This window comes from Orbicella franksi, chromosome 8, assembly GCF_964199315.1.
Source record: "Orbicella franksi chromosome 8, jaOrbFran1.1, whole genome shotgun sequence".
In the NCBI taxonomy this organism is placed as follows: domain Eukaryota; kingdom Metazoa; phylum Cnidaria; class Anthozoa; order Scleractinia; family Merulinidae; genus Orbicella; species Orbicella franksi.
The window spans coordinates 8,799,646-8,814,955 of NC_138152.1; the positions used below are offsets into that span (position 1 = coordinate 8,799,646).

General features: G+C 40.0%; 2 protein-coding genes across 3 annotated transcripts in view; both read right to left on the reverse strand.

Annotated features, from left to right (window-relative positions):
- The window catches only part of LOC145494525 (solute carrier family 2, facilitated glucose transporter member 8-like), a 16,426-nt gene extending 1,175 nt beyond the window's left edge, over window positions 1-15,251 (reverse strand). The window contains exons 1-4 of the mRNA XM_081474017.1: window positions 10,721-15,251; window positions 5,234-5,440; window positions 4,292-4,595; window positions 1-3,161 (exon numbers count right to left, since the gene is read on the reverse strand). The exon at window positions 1-3,161 is cut by the window's left edge and continues 1,175 nt beyond it. Coding sequence (XP_081330143.1) covers window positions 2,407-3,161; window positions 4,292-4,595; window positions 5,234-5,440; window positions 10,721-10,942 — 1,488 coding nt within the window. The 5' untranslated portion in view covers window positions 10,943-15,251 and the 3' untranslated portion in view covers window positions 1-2,406. The remainder of the gene's footprint in view (window positions 3,162-4,291; window positions 4,596-5,233; window positions 5,441-10,720) is intronic.
- The window catches only part of LOC145494513 (uncharacterized), a 94,461-nt gene that overhangs the window by 54,016 nt on the left and 25,135 nt on the right, over window positions 1-15,310 (reverse strand). The gene's annotated exons all lie outside the window — the stretch shown is intronic.

Genomic DNA, 15,310 nt, shown 5'->3' on the forward strand with positions numbered 1-15,310 from the left:
CTGCAGTCGGTTTTCGCATGAAAGCCAAATTCTCAAGACAGCTGCTGGCCTTGCTTCGCGAGATATTACAAACCTCACCCTCGACAATTCTAGCTTGTGTGTGTCTTGCAGTCCGTCCAGAGCAATCTCGAGGGTTTCTTTGCATTTTTTTTTTGATTCATGTAAAACGTCACAAAATGTAGCACTTTGCAACTTCGTTAACGCAAAGCTTTATGCCTCGTTAACCTCTTTATATGCCTCGTGAAATTAATTCAAAGGCAACGTTTGAGTAATTCTAGTTTTCTAAAGTAGTAAAAATCTTACGATCTGAATGGAAATTCTCCCTACTGACTGCTATAAATTTCATTTAAAGTTAGTTCTGAGAATTAACTGCTAACACAAAACAGCATCTCATAGTTCATGGTTTTCTTTATTCTTATCGTCTATCCCGACCTCGACAATTGAATACGAGGACAGAAAACGTTTCCATGACACTGATAAGTCAGTTTACGATAATACAAAGTAAAATGAGACTGAGCTCGGCGTTCATTTATCAATTGCATCGTGAGAAAGAAAATAGGCCAAAATACGTCTTTCTTCTAAAATCACTGATCAACATTTTCTTGGTCCGAAGCTTATCACGTGTAGAAGCAAACATTAGTGACTTTTAGACTGAACTAAGAGAACCAGATTGAGTACGAATACGATTTTCTGATTTTCAAACCAGTGGCGTTTCCAGGCGGCCCTCGCTTTTTATGTTGGGTTTAGGTAGAGAAGGTAACTCATGGGTTGAAATCAGTGCGTGAGGTGATAATTTAGAGCCTGCAAACTAGGATTCAAAAGTCGTACTGGTACCCGATCTCCTCCTCGTGCTCAAATCCTAAGTCCTCTATTATCATAAAAGGACTTCGTCGTGGTTTCGACATCTTGAAAAATTTGGCTTAAAACTTTTTCATGTTCGTCGTTTGTAATCCGTGTTAATCTTCTCCATCCTTAACCGTCCTTGCTCCTTTATGGTTGTTATTATCTCAAAATACCGACTAAGCTCTTTTATGGACTTTAAGTTCTATTTGCAAAGAGAGTTCGAGACTTTTTTGGGTCTTCAGTCTAGATACAAGTCAAAATATTAATCTATTTAAGTCCACTGACTAAAAACGTAAATACAAATAAATTATAATACAGCGTATGGTAATACTACAAAACGTCGAAGCGGCAGTGAAGCGGAAAAACTTTAAAACTAAGAATTTTTCAAAATGTGCTATTCTTTCCTACATCCCAAGTAAATAATCACCATTCAAAAATATATTCCATTTGTCTAAACTGCTTGGTCAACAAGTTAAAGCAAGCTTGTCTTATCACCCTCTTAAGAAAACATGAGCACATCACTCTTCAATGGCCGTAGTTGCTAAACACCGTATCATCTTGATAATTTTACTAATTTGCATCTAGAGGCGACTTTACAATCTGGCACCCTCTTAAATGCGTTATCTTCTGGTTAACTCAATCTCTCCGCTGTGTTCAACGTCAAAAAACCTACTCTGAAGGAGCTACGTCACGTTTTGCGCATCTTGAAAAATTTAGCCAAATTTTTCAATTTAATCGTTTGCAATCGAGGTTATCGCTTAACCATCCTTGTTCCTTTATGGGTTATTATTATCTCTAGGGTGTTTTTCTATCTTAGCAAACCACTATTTCCAGCTGGATTTCCTTCTATTGAAAGATTATTTTGTACGTGGCCAAAATACCGTCACTGAGCCCCTTTAACTGAAATGCTAGATCACTCTCAATATGGCAGCACCAACACTATGGAACACTCTTTATCTGAGATCAGAAACAGCAGTCAGTGAAGGTTTTTAAAAATACACCTAAAACAATCCTCCTTAAAAAGCACTTAAGAACTGTTTTCTTAGATCATGTTTTTTCTAATTTTCTATTCAAAATATCATAAGTTTTACCCTAACTTCTACAGTTCTATAGTTGTTTTGTTATCTTTTTTTGTTTTTATGCAAGCGCCTATGAATCTTAAGGAAACTGGCTCTATACACATGTTTTTATTATTTCATTGATATGATCTTTCCGTTTCCTCTGATTAGATTATGCTCATGTGAAATGGTCGGGGATGCCCGTCGTCTCGCCACTATTTTCAGCTGTCAAGGTAACTTTTAGGATTGCCTTCGAGGAAACAACTACAAAACGCTGTCACCTCCTTTTTAAAGTGGCATCTTTCAGGAGTAAATAAAGCTCGAGCTACGCACAGATCGCCTTCGTTTTGAGGGTTTAATTCACAGTTTACGATGAGCATCTCCGACCTTTCTTTGACATGGGAGTTCCTACCACCCCGAGGCTCTAACGCATTCTCGGCTGTGAGGGGAAGATACTTCAGTGCGGTTGTGCAACGCCTTTGTAATCTTTTTGCAATGTTCTTCCTTACAGTCTGGTTTCTATTACTCCGTCGTCGACCTCACTCGGCTGCGCAGGTTTTGTCGCATTTTTCTGCACTTTGTTCTCGAAATAAATTTGAATCTCTTCGAGCGATTTGCCTTTGGTTTCCGGGAGATATACGTAGACAAAGACGACCGCGAGGAACGCCAGACTTCCGTAGAACCAGAACGTGCCAGCTTCTGTGAATTCATCGATGAGCAAGACAAACGTTTTGGTGATAACAAACGAGCAGAACCAGTTGAAGAGAGTCGCAATGCCGCTAGCGATTCCTCTGGCTTTGACGGGGAAAATCTCGCTCATGATCAACCAGGTGCAGGGACCCCATGACATGGCAAATCCCACGATGTACACCGCGACACTCGTGACGGCTACCCACGAGATATCAAACTCGACCCATCCGTGAGTCGGTACGGCGTTGATGGTCAAGTAGAAGTAGGCTCCCAGGGTGAAGCAGCTGAAGCACATTCCTAGGCCGCCTACGATCAGGAGGAAGCGTCTGCCGCCACGATCGATCATAAGAATGGACACGGCCGCCGCAAAGAGTTGGATCACGGCGATCAGAATGGACACTACTGTGCTGTTCTCTTGGAAACCAGCCTTCTGGAAGATTGTTGCGCAGTAAAACATAACAGCATTGATGCCTGTTGTCTGTTGGAAGAAGTGAATGGTCATGCTGATGGCGAATGGCCTGAGGAGACTGGGTTTGGCGAATTCTCTGATTGACATCCTGTCTCTAAAATCTGATAGAAGCAAAAATGAATGATTGTTTGTTAGCATAAGGGTAAAGGTAAGGTGGCCCATCAGGCCGGAGTTTATCCTGCTGTCTGTAACATGAAGCGACTATGAGTATTTCTACTCCCCCCTGGATGGGATTCTAGTCCATCGCCGGGTTACCCAGGCATTGACTAAGTTGCCAGTACACATTGATGCAAAGAGAGGTACTGTGAGGGTGAAGCGTCTTCCCCACGAAATCAACACAATGTCCCCCGGCCAGGACTCAAACCCGCACCGCCCAACCATCCATACGTTCTAACGAATGTATTTGTCGTGTTATTGAAACCTTCCTTCACTGTTTTAAGAAGTTGTTTTTATATTTCACTCAATTTGGTGGCCATTTTCTAAATTTCTGAATGTCTAAAATTTGGCTGAAATCCGGGAGACAGTTCCTTTAACTTGTTTTGCGTTAATTGAGCTGTTGGAGAACGGCGAAGAAAAAAATATGACAAAATGTTTCACAATTTACTCTCTTAGAGAAGTTTAACACGAAAAGTAAACAAAATCGTTTCCATTGTGCGTGGAGCGCGAGACACAAAGAGATCAATTGAGGAAGAGCATTACAAGCTTTAATTCTCATGTGCGAATATCAAAACCCTTTCGCCCGCTGAATTAAACGATTTTATAACCTACATTTGTTTCACCTGCTGTCTTCTGTATTTTGTCTTTCTTCAATGATAAAAATTGGGTGAACACCGAAAAATTGCCTTTGCATCGGAAAAAAAGGTGGTACAGACTTGGTACTTTTCCTTATTAAAAAGCAGAATGTCTGTAAATTTATTTTACAAACATTTTGTTCAGTTTTTAGTTCTGTTCATTACAAAATGTTTGTAAAATGTTTGTAAATTGAAGCAGCTAGAATAAGAGGAAAGGACTCATCATTTAAAACGCTTGAGTGATAAAATTTACAGACCTTTTAAAGTGTTACAAAATCTCTGTAAGTGTGCAAATTTACAGAGATTGTAATTTACAAAGGAAACGCGGACATTTTACAGAGATTTAACGATTTTTTTGAAGTCTGTAAATGGTTCAACTTTAATTTCCTACATCAAACTGAAAAGCGCCATTACTTTCTAGAACAAGAAGTTTCACTTACTGAGACTCTCCCTTATTTCATCCATCTCGTTCTCAATTTTATAATTTGGCCCTCGAAGCCACAGCAACGATTTTTTGGCTCGCTCTTCCTTGCCGCGAGCCAGCAACCAGCGAGCGGTCTCTGGCATAAAGATCATCAGTATCACCATGACGGCAGGCGGCCCAATACCTGCAATGGCGGACCCACGCCAGTCCAGCTCGTGACCAATTACGTACGACATTAGAATGCCTGTGACGATCCCGATTTGGTTGAAGGCACCGAATGCGCCACGAAAACGACTCGGGGCAGTTTCGGAGATGTAGACCTACGAAGAAATTTCAAAGACTAGGTTAGATTGCAAAATCATCCCTCTTTAGAGAGGAGAGTTTCAAACCATGTATAAAGATAACTTCAGAGGGATTACCTTGGGAATAAGGCCTATATTGGGGATTTACTCTACTACACCTCGTCTTTTTTAAATGTTTCAACAAAATCAATCAGAACAAGAAGCAAGAAGAAAGTTGGAGGTGCACCATGGACATTTGGGAATGCCTGATGCGCGCAGCCGTAAAGCATGTGCATTTCCACTTCATCCGCTGCTGCGCATTGAAGCATTCTCTCGATCGTTTTACTCTGGTGAGGAGGCGCGAAGGCCTAATGTAAAGTGCGCTCCACTCTCGACCGAGCGGTTGCGAAAAGACGGATGTAAGTTTGGGCATTTGTAAACCGGGATAAAATCTACTACACTCGAGCAGAGGTTATGGCTCGGAAAGCTTTCCCAGGAGAAGTTTAGAAACTTTGAATGAGCTCTCTCTCCTGCAGGAGGAGATCTAGTCTATAGGAAGAGAAAAATCGGCTAAACGAAGTGACTGCAGACGCAAGATATAACTGGCTGCGCCTGCATTCCCCTCAGGTAGCAGTTTTCCTCTCTTGCACCTCTAACAGAACTACTTCATTACTTACCGGCACAATGAGTGACGCACACCCCACCCCAACACCAGAGAAAAACCTTCCGGCGTGAAGCAAGCCCGGCACTTTTCCAAAGCCGATCATGAGCCAGCCAACAGAGAATGGGAGGGCCGTAAGCATGAGAGCGATTTTACGGCCGAAGAAATCTATCATCCATCCGCCAAGAGGACCTCCCAACATGGCGCCAATATTGAGGAGAGACTGAGGAGAGAAACAAACGAACAGGATCAATGAAAGATGTGTACATGAAGTACATTCTTGGGGTACTTCAGATGTAACGGTTAACGGACGTACCCAAGAACTGAATTATCAAATAAAATTTATGATGTCTGTATTGTGTTACATTGCGCGCCATACTTCTCAATGGTGAATAAAGTTCATTGAAAAACATGTTTATTTTATTGAATTTTATTCCATCAACATGCAAAAAATGTTTTTATAAAAATCTGAGCCTAACGTTCTGCAGAAATGTTAGCTTTTTTGGCTAGTTTTGCCGTTTAGATGTATAGAAAGCAAGAATTTTTAAATACGGTTTGGTTTAAAAAAAACAAACAAACAAACAAAACATAAAATTGTATTGTTTTAACGAATTCTCGACACAAATGTTATATTCTTTTCAAAATCTTAGTCTCGGGCTTATTCTGTAAATATTTTTAAAAGTTCGCAAATTTCAGCCTTGAAATTCTTATAAATTAACACGTAGGGGCCAAACCACCCCCCTAATGTTTCATGAAGGCTATATTTGCTTGGTTTATATATTTCTGAACCAAGTTTGACAGATGAGCTTTCTTTGTTCTCCAGTTTATTTTAATTTGGAAGTTGTGACAAAATGTCAGATTATGACGTCATAATTGATGACGTCACCAAAACGTGCTATAATTTTTTGTAAAATCTGATAAAAAGATTATGTCATTGGAAAGGCCTTGACTTGAGGAGTAAAATGTCGGAAACCGTTTTTTGCTATGATGATTATTATTCGAGATATGGTAAGTTAAATACTTTTTTGTTCTCCCCTCCGGAATTTGCTTGACCATACTGTCCTTCTTAAGTCAGTCTCTCTGGTTTATTTTTTCAGTTTTATTCTAGGAAGGCTAATAATCTAGAAAAATAGAAAGCTTGATGTTGTCAAAAATCGTATGGTTTTAGAAATTTGATTTTCGGCTCTGTTAGGATGGTATTAACAGTGAAAAAACGGGTGACGTCACAGGTTATGACGTAACAAAACTAATTTTAACGCAATAACACTAGAGGGATAATTTTTTATTCCGATTTTCCTCTTTATTTTTGCTTTAGTCATCTGGCACATCACATGTGCAACATAGCTGCATTTGCTGGAACAAAATTACGGCTCCAATTTGGGGATTTTTCTCAAGGGGGGACCCCATATTTTGCAGAGTTATTTTTCATATTTAAAAATGCCATATTTCATTTAATTTTTGTGATATGGACAAAATTTTTTCAGGTTTCAACTCCCCTTGATGTGCTCTTTCGAACACATTGTAAAAAATATGCATATTAACAACTTCAAGACAGGCAAAAAACATGACGTCATCACTGTGACGTCACAACTTTGACATTTACTGACATTTTTCACGTAAATATAATTGGCAATAGGTCTCCTGCTCATCTGCTAAGTTTGGTGTAGAAAGAGTCAATACTTTTTAAGTAATATGAAATAATGTGAAATACCCAAGAACTGACGAAACATTTAGGGGGTGGTTTGGCCCATATACTCTGCTAAAAAACGAAGAGTGTACTGTAAGAAACATTACACTTGAAATATTAAAATCGCAATACAAAAATAAAATAAAGAGAGAGAAGAATGTAACTGACTATATGAGCAAATGTGACTACGCTGGAAAAATTCGACGATCAAAGCAAAGAACACGAAATCAAGGTATCACTTCCCTCATTCTCTTTACTACTAGGCTAGGAGCGACCTTCCGGCTAAACTCTCGTAATATAATTCGAACTTAAAGATGACCTCTGTTGTGTTTTCGTCTCTTGTTATTAAAAGCGACAGCTATTTTAAGTAGTTTTTGATGGCTTCTAGCAACGAAAACGTCTGAAAATGTGGCGCATTTTACAAATTTTTTAAATTTGAAGAACAAAAAACGCAGCGCCATGCAGAGAAGAGGAGACCCATTTGTTGAAGAAACGACATTCCTTGTTGACGCTAACATTTCAAGACCAAATACACTGCCCTGGTACGGTACAAACGCATTCATACTGGCGAATCTAATTCTCTTAATAAAACCGGCAAACAAGTTTCCCGAGTGGCAAATATTACGTCTTGAAGAGGATCTTCAGAAGCTACAACGGAAAAAAGATCTGTTCTTGTGCATGTCTGTTGCGAGGTTCTTACACGTAATGAGATTAGCAGCTCACACGGTTTGACAAGTAACGCAACATGTAATTTGCAGAGGCCATGTAAATGTCCATCATTTGCACTATTTTGGTCGACTTGCTTTACAAATGTCTAAAAGATAGTCCTTGCTTTATTAATTTGTTACTGTTTAATAATTTGTTTCGCTTGGCGTGAACTTGACTCGAATACTACAGGGAAGTCGCACTGATTGCTTCTCATATCCGGGGAGGGGAGGGGGTACTCTCCAAAGTTGTTGGTGAGGGTGTGCGGCCCGAACCTTAAAACCCCAGAATTCAATACCCCATTTCAGACCTCTAAATTGCTCAAATATATCATTGCAGTTAACCAGAATTTGTTTCCATTTGCGTAAGTATTTGAGAAGGGGTAATCATTTGCCAATGTTGATGCGGAAAAAAAAGTTCCTTATAAACAAAAGACCCAATGCCACGCCAGAGTGAAATACATACCCTTTTTCAGATTATATACCCCATATAAGGGAGCACCCTCCCTCCCCCCCGGCCCCTCATATCACTTTTCACATATTCCCTCCTATAACGTGTGGGTTTCTGGATAGGCTGACTGTCAGTGACAACTTTGAATGTCTCAGTTGACTTGAATTAGAAAATATTGCTAACGTCACGAAACAGTCCTGTTAAGGGTCCTCTGCCCAACAGGCTTAGAAGATTGAAAGAATTTAATCTCAGGAAACAGTGTCTCACACCGAGATCATCAGACATCCGCCGGCAATAAGAGCTTGTACAAGCATTTTAAAGACAACTCAAGAAGCTAAATATCACGATTTGTAGCGATTAGATTACGGATGAACGAAATCGCTCTCTAAATAGACCCTCAACAAGTACATTAAATTAGAATTGAAACGCGTGAAAATATTAGAAGGCCAAAAAGATAAGCAAATCAAAAACCATCGTTTTCACGTAATGTCAACAAATTTTCTAATATGAAAACCACTGTTCCTGAAAGGCGTTTCTTTGAACATAATCGTAACGTGAGTAAATTTCAAGTCACTGGCAAGATTTTCGTTCAACAGAGAGCCTCATTTTCGAGGTACATGTACAACGTTTTGAAAATTAAAACACCCCATTTAATTTAATCTAGTCTGAAATAATCAAAACAGTACAGAAAGCTATATTTTTACCCTACTAACTGCTTTTAGAAATGCCATTCAGAGTTAAAAATGAGAACTAAAGTATTCCGAAGTGTAAAATACACTTCATTGAAAGTGAAGAATGATCATCGCAGGAAATTTTCCAATTTAAGCAATTGGAAAGAAGAAGCCTGAAAAAAAAAAAAACAAAAATCAGGGCTTCAACGGGATTTTAACACGTTACCTCCGCGATACCGGTGCGATGCTCTACCAACTGAGCTATGAAGCCACACACAGGTAGAGCATCGCACCGGTATCACAGAGGTCACGGGTTCAAATCCCGTTGAAGCCCTTTTTTCTTTTCTTTTTTTTTTTCTTTTTTTTCAGGCTTCTTCTTTCCAAGTGCTTAAATTGGAAACTTTACTGCGATGATTATTCTTCACTTTCATCTACAACCGCAGTTCAAATATGAGTTATTTCGTATATACTTCACATAAAATACACTTCATTGTTAACAAAATCAAATCTGTGATTGCTCTTGCTAACCATTTTGGCTGCCATATTGTATGCCAAAGTGGTAAACCAATATGGCGGACCCAAACAATTTTCTGAACATTGTTTTTGTAATAAATTGGTTGCGATGAACGCTACGAAGTTGAAATTTGGGCAGTTTAATTCTTTGCATCTACTCTAAAATCCCTGACTTTGCTGATGTTCTTAATGCAAGCAAAACGATTTTATTTTGAGAAAACGAATTATACAGACGTGAAATTCGTGGACCGGATAAGAGCTACGTTTTGTTTTCAGTACAGCGAAATTGACATGGGGTCAAGGGGACTTAAATATCACGCGAATCTTTCAATCACGAGAACCGATCTGAGATATGACATTTACAAGACCTGATAACGTTGTGCAGTACACAATGTGTTACGTAACAGCCATCTTTCCTAAGAGGTTGTGACTGTCATGTGTTTGATGTCTTTCTTGTCAAAAGAGATGTGCTTTTCTTTTCTCTAGATCTCTCTCTCCAAAAAAAAGCTATGATGTTTGCTTTTTCTGTCAAGAGCGTGATGTTTTTACTTCAGCTCACGTGCAGCCCACACAGGCTCTTTGCCTTACCGTTTGTATATTTTTTTTAATTCTATAAGAAAATATATGCCATTCAGCAATTTTCGCGTCCTTTCGACACAAACAACTGAGGCTAAGACATTGCGCTGTATTGTCCAAAGATCGAATCGCTCGTAAACATTGCGAAGAATGATACATATTTGAATAGGGACTGAAAAAAGATAAATTTTTAATAGTGTCTCTTAAGTCGGTACATTTTTTTTTTTTTTACTAAAACTTGAAACCTGATCGGTTTGTTGACTTGTGAGAGGCTTTGCTTCCTATCGAGGTTGCAGATTTGGGGCGCGTTCAGTGTTTCCGCTGACTTCATCAAAATCGGAGCCAAGCAAAGTTTAATTGTTTTGTATAAGTTTATAAATTGAAGGTTTTTCTGTTCGCTGCCTTCTCCTAGTCAGGAGGCATCGAGTTAGAAAATCGAATTCGAGTTCACTTTCGTAAGAGTGCATATGTTTTTCGTCTAAATATTACGTTACCAGTGCCACTGGGGTTAGAACAGGCTCTGAGAGTCGCTATTCCGGTTCTACGGCACGCATTCAGGCTAATCGCTATTCTGACTAGCCAGAGCCGAATTCAAGCTGAGCGTCTTGAAACCAACAGAGACGCTGTTCATGCTGTCTTGAAGTCCAATTCGAAGTCTAACTCGGTGTTTCGTGATTATACCCCACCGAGGTTTTCATAGGAAATCATTTAATTAAATTTTTTGTCTTTGGCAAGAAAGATTTTGGCGAGCAATATCTTGCAGGAGAGCATTTTCGAGCGCGCGCTTGCATAAGAAGCCTTTACAGTGAAAGATTTCGATACTCAAAAGGCAAGAGAACATGTCACCTAAACTGCCTAATAAAGAAGATAAACATGATATAATAAAGATAAAACAGCTTACCGAAAACCAGGTGATACCCTCTTTATCAAGATGTAGGTCTGTAGCATTAGCGTTTTCCAGCTGGGTCACTGCCGCGGAGGAATAACCCATACCATATCCAAAACTGAAAGGACCGAACGCCGCCACAAAGCACGCGATGAGAACGCTCCAAAGACGCTCCTTCGTCTTCTTACGTTGGGGCCGGCCGCTTAGTTGATAGTCGAAGTAAATATCGTCCGCCATGGTGCAAGACGTATGACGCCCAGCGATATTTTTCCACAAATATATATCTACACGTTGCACCAAGAACGTAGTCCTCTGCGGAGCTCAAAGATTGATGCCGTTTCGAATGTTTCTATTATTTAATACCTCCCCGGTCGTTTCATGTGACACCACCATGGTATTGGATGATATTTCACCCTATCGTGACCTAAACGTAACTGGCATTTGTCAGCACGTGATCATATGTCATCGCCCTTGCACACTCATGCTGGCACGCGTGAAAATGGATGAAAAAGACCGGGGGGGGGAACTCCCTTAAAAAAAGTTCTGAGACGCTCGTCGTACCTTTAAGAGGTTAAAAACACGGTTTTGGTACCTCTTGGAGTGTTCAGCCTGAAAAGGTCCACAGCGGGAGCAAATGCGAAACCTTTTATACCGAATAAAGTCAGCGTCAGTTAATGTTTTGTTTTAGAATTGGTTCCTCTTCAGGGTGAAAAAAATTCAAGTCACGCCCACAAAATAGTATCTTGGTACCTCTTCAAAATTCCCGATGAGCGTCCCTGTCTTTTTCTATGGGAGTCCTTCACGGGGAAAAGAACGACACGGTTTCGTTAGTGGTTGCTCATTTAGTTGAACAATCGAATTCGTGTTCGAGTTAGTTTTCTGGATGGAGTTCCGTTTGCCAACGCTGCAGGCGTTTATTTATAAGTTGATCAATAGGCGCTATTGAACTGGGATGCCCCCCAAAGAAAACGTTGATTTGCGTGTGGTAAAAATATTCTGAAATTATATTGTTTTGAAAAGAAAAAAGGTATTTGTCTATCAGATATGCGTTGTGGCTTGCGTATCTAACATGCAGATATTAGTTATCAAGTCCGCGGACTGTGACCTCGGCAGTTGTTGAAAGTCAGATTTATTATAAGAAGCCACAACTCCGCATGACCAGACGCCATACTATGGACCATCACATGATGATTTCCTGATCTGAATCTTTGTGTTCAGGAACATTGAGGGGGTGCCGAGCACCGCAATATTTCAAACACTAAAATTATTATAAAAAGAAGCTTTCGTGGCTGGCAGTTTCGTTGACGCGAGGTAAAAACGATCGGCGCTAAACGATTGCGCGACTTTTCAACAATTAAATTGTAGATAAGACATGTTAGAGTGGTTTGCGTGTCGTAAAACCGAAAGCAAAGTACCGTTGTCACTCTGGCCAATCATAAAGGACACAGACGATCCAGTGAACCAATCAAAACTCGAAGCATAAGACGTACGTGAAGCGTGGGAAAACGTGTGCGAGCGTGCCACAATTGATTTGGGCGATGACGAAGTGGCGCGAGTCTTTAGCCAATCGCTAAGCATAGTAATTGCAAATCAAATTCGACTTTCGACACTCAAAGGAAAATCCCCCTTAACCTGAACTTCTTACAAGCATTTCCTATCGCGTTACAGATTTGACTTACGTAATGCATCAAAACGACCAGACGCGAAAAAGGGTTGGGAAAATGTCAAGAATAAGTTATTAAACTTCCTATCGTCAACGAAAACATGGAAAAGTTCTGTAGGCATTGCTGACTTTGTTTAACCAATATCATTTATCACCTTCAAACGAAGACGCTGTCTTTGATAGCTTTTGATTTTTCATTTTTGAGGATACTTGACAGATCATGATTTTTCGCCAACTTCACAGGTTTATTGATAATCATGTTATGTTTCTCCTCTCTCATTCTGATTGCCTACCATACTATTCAGAGAAAAAAAACCACGATATTCCGATCCTGAGCCAAACTTTATCGGACTACACCCTCTCCTAGACCTACGCTTTAATCACGGAATACTACGTATATTTGTAGTCGGAAACGGAAGCACGTTTGTCTTGTTGATAACAGGAAACGCTTTGACGCAATGGATCGGACCCCATTGAAACTGTCAAACTTGATCATTGTAATGATATGTATTTCCGATGTCTTTTCTTAGATACCCTGAGTCACGCAATTCTAAAACAGAACTGGCACGCGACTTGAACAATGTGCGGGAGCCTCACGCACATAACAAGAGGACGTCTATTACAAAACAAATAAACTGCAAAGATCCTGCTTGATTGAAGATTGATTCTCACAACTTCAAAAGTAAAACGATGAAAAGTAAAAGGCTACTGCAAGGCTGACCCAACGTAGTATATTTTAATAAAACAATATTTCGGCTGGCCAAAACAGCCTTCTTCAGGTTTAGATATTACCAAATTATGAAATGAAATTACAACATTATATACCGCTGGATGTCGTTTGGAACGGCGGAAATGACGAACAAAACAAAATAAATAAGGTAAAGATAAAACCCGTCTAAGTAGGTTACAAGTTTTACTCATCATTGTTTTATTACAAAATGTATATTTATGTATTGTAAAACGGGTTGGGGGTGCGCATTAGAAAATGTGAATTAATGGCTTAAACATGAACAAGACCAATATGGGCGTGGCTCAAGTTTTATTTGACCACTAAAAGCTACCACTTAGACGGACATAACAGCGTTTTGTATTTGCCACCCTAAAAGTACACTAACGGCAGAACGTAGTGGCGTTTCCTCCTGCATTCGAACATCTTAAAAGAGACAAATACGCGTCACCCCCGGATAAAACGAGACGAAGAGCATCCCCAACCTTTTCCATGGGAGTGCCCCCCCCGGATAAAAACGTGCATAATAATCCATTCTTCCGTTCAGCACGCCTTTTGAGCGGTGATGCTCTAGTTGCCATTGCCGTCGTGTGTTTCAAAGATCCCTTTTTGAAACACGTGCGACTAAAAAGCAAGCAAGATTTGTATGGCTGCTGCTTAACTCACGCGCTCGGCACACGCAACCCCTTGTGACTAGTACTAAAAAGTCTGCTGCCAATGCACTTTTGAGGTCTAGAAAAACTGCTCATTCGACGCACGAACGGAGCGCCAGTTCATTCAGCAGTTTTTCTTGACGCCAAAAGTGCATTATTTTCTTATTTGGTCTAGAATATAGCCTGACAGAACAAAAAGATTTTCGTCTGAGAAAGGGCGGTGATTGCGCTGGCAACACAACATCGGGGACGTGCTCTATAATTTTCAGTCGTGCATAAAGCTATGCGGTATAGAGAAAACAAATGATGCCCGTTCAGCTCAAATAGCCGGTATGCAGCCGCTATATTCTAATCTGTTATAATTATAAAGGACTCAAGAAAGGGATAAAAGCACTGTAGCCGTGTAGCCGGAAACAGGGTCGAAACACAAACGGAGAGCGAGTGTTTCTCCATGCTTCTTGAGTATTTGCATTTGTTATTTGTGTAGTATTAAAATAAAGCTTTACATTTTCTGGGAGACTGGCTTTAAAAAAAGTTTTCTCTTTCGGTTGCGTGAGGTAAATGGTTTTGTTATCGATCTTACGCTACTGTATCAACTCAATGTTTGCTAGGTTTTTATCATTTTTTTTTCAATAAGACCATCTGAATTCCACACCACCTGAGGTCTTCTTGTTCATTTGTGGCAAACCTGTGCTGCTTTCAATATAGTTGCAAAATTTTATCTTAAGTTTGTGAGAGAAGTGAGTTCTGCTGCACGTGCATCGGAAGAAACTAAAAGGCCCGGATGGTCTCTGAGCGTTTTTCATGATTCTTAAGCTCCGAGCTTTGTACTATCACGATCACGTTAGTCAAGGTGTCTCCCTATAGTTTTACGATCGTGCACGCGCGCATCAGTGTTTTTCGATATTTTATGACGTGAACACGAGCGCAACGTTTTATTATCATCTCTGTTAAAATCTTGGCCTTTGGTCTTGAATTACAAATGCCCAAACAAACGGATTTCAGTTTACCGTTTTTCTGACTTTATTTGCGATTTTCTTAAATTTCCTTTGGTGAAACTGATTTTCTAAAATTTTCACAGTACATCGAATCGGGCGAGATAGGACTGTTAAACTCGAAAAGTAGGGTTCGTAGAGGCATGTAGTTTCTTTTTAGATTTTTGCAAATCTATGTCATTTACCGCTGGGGAAAATCTGGTCAGATACATATACCTAAAAAACGAACTCCATCTAAAGTAAAATATTTACTACCAACCTGACAATTTTATGAAATTTCAACGAAGGAAACGCGAGAAAATTCACTGTCAGTTTTCGCTTTCTTTTATCATTGCTTATCCCATGTAACAAGTTTGAGAGTACTGGGTGTAAAAACTAATGTAAAAAACAGCATTCAAAACAAAGCACTTGCGCACGCAACGCGATAAATGATTACCCCATGGAGCTATGAGAGAGCCATTTTGATCTAAGAGGTAGCATCCCACTATGAAACAGCCCGGTCCCTGCCCTCCCTCCCCCCCCCCACCCCCTACTCGATCCCAAAAATGAGCCTGAGGAAAAGGTCTT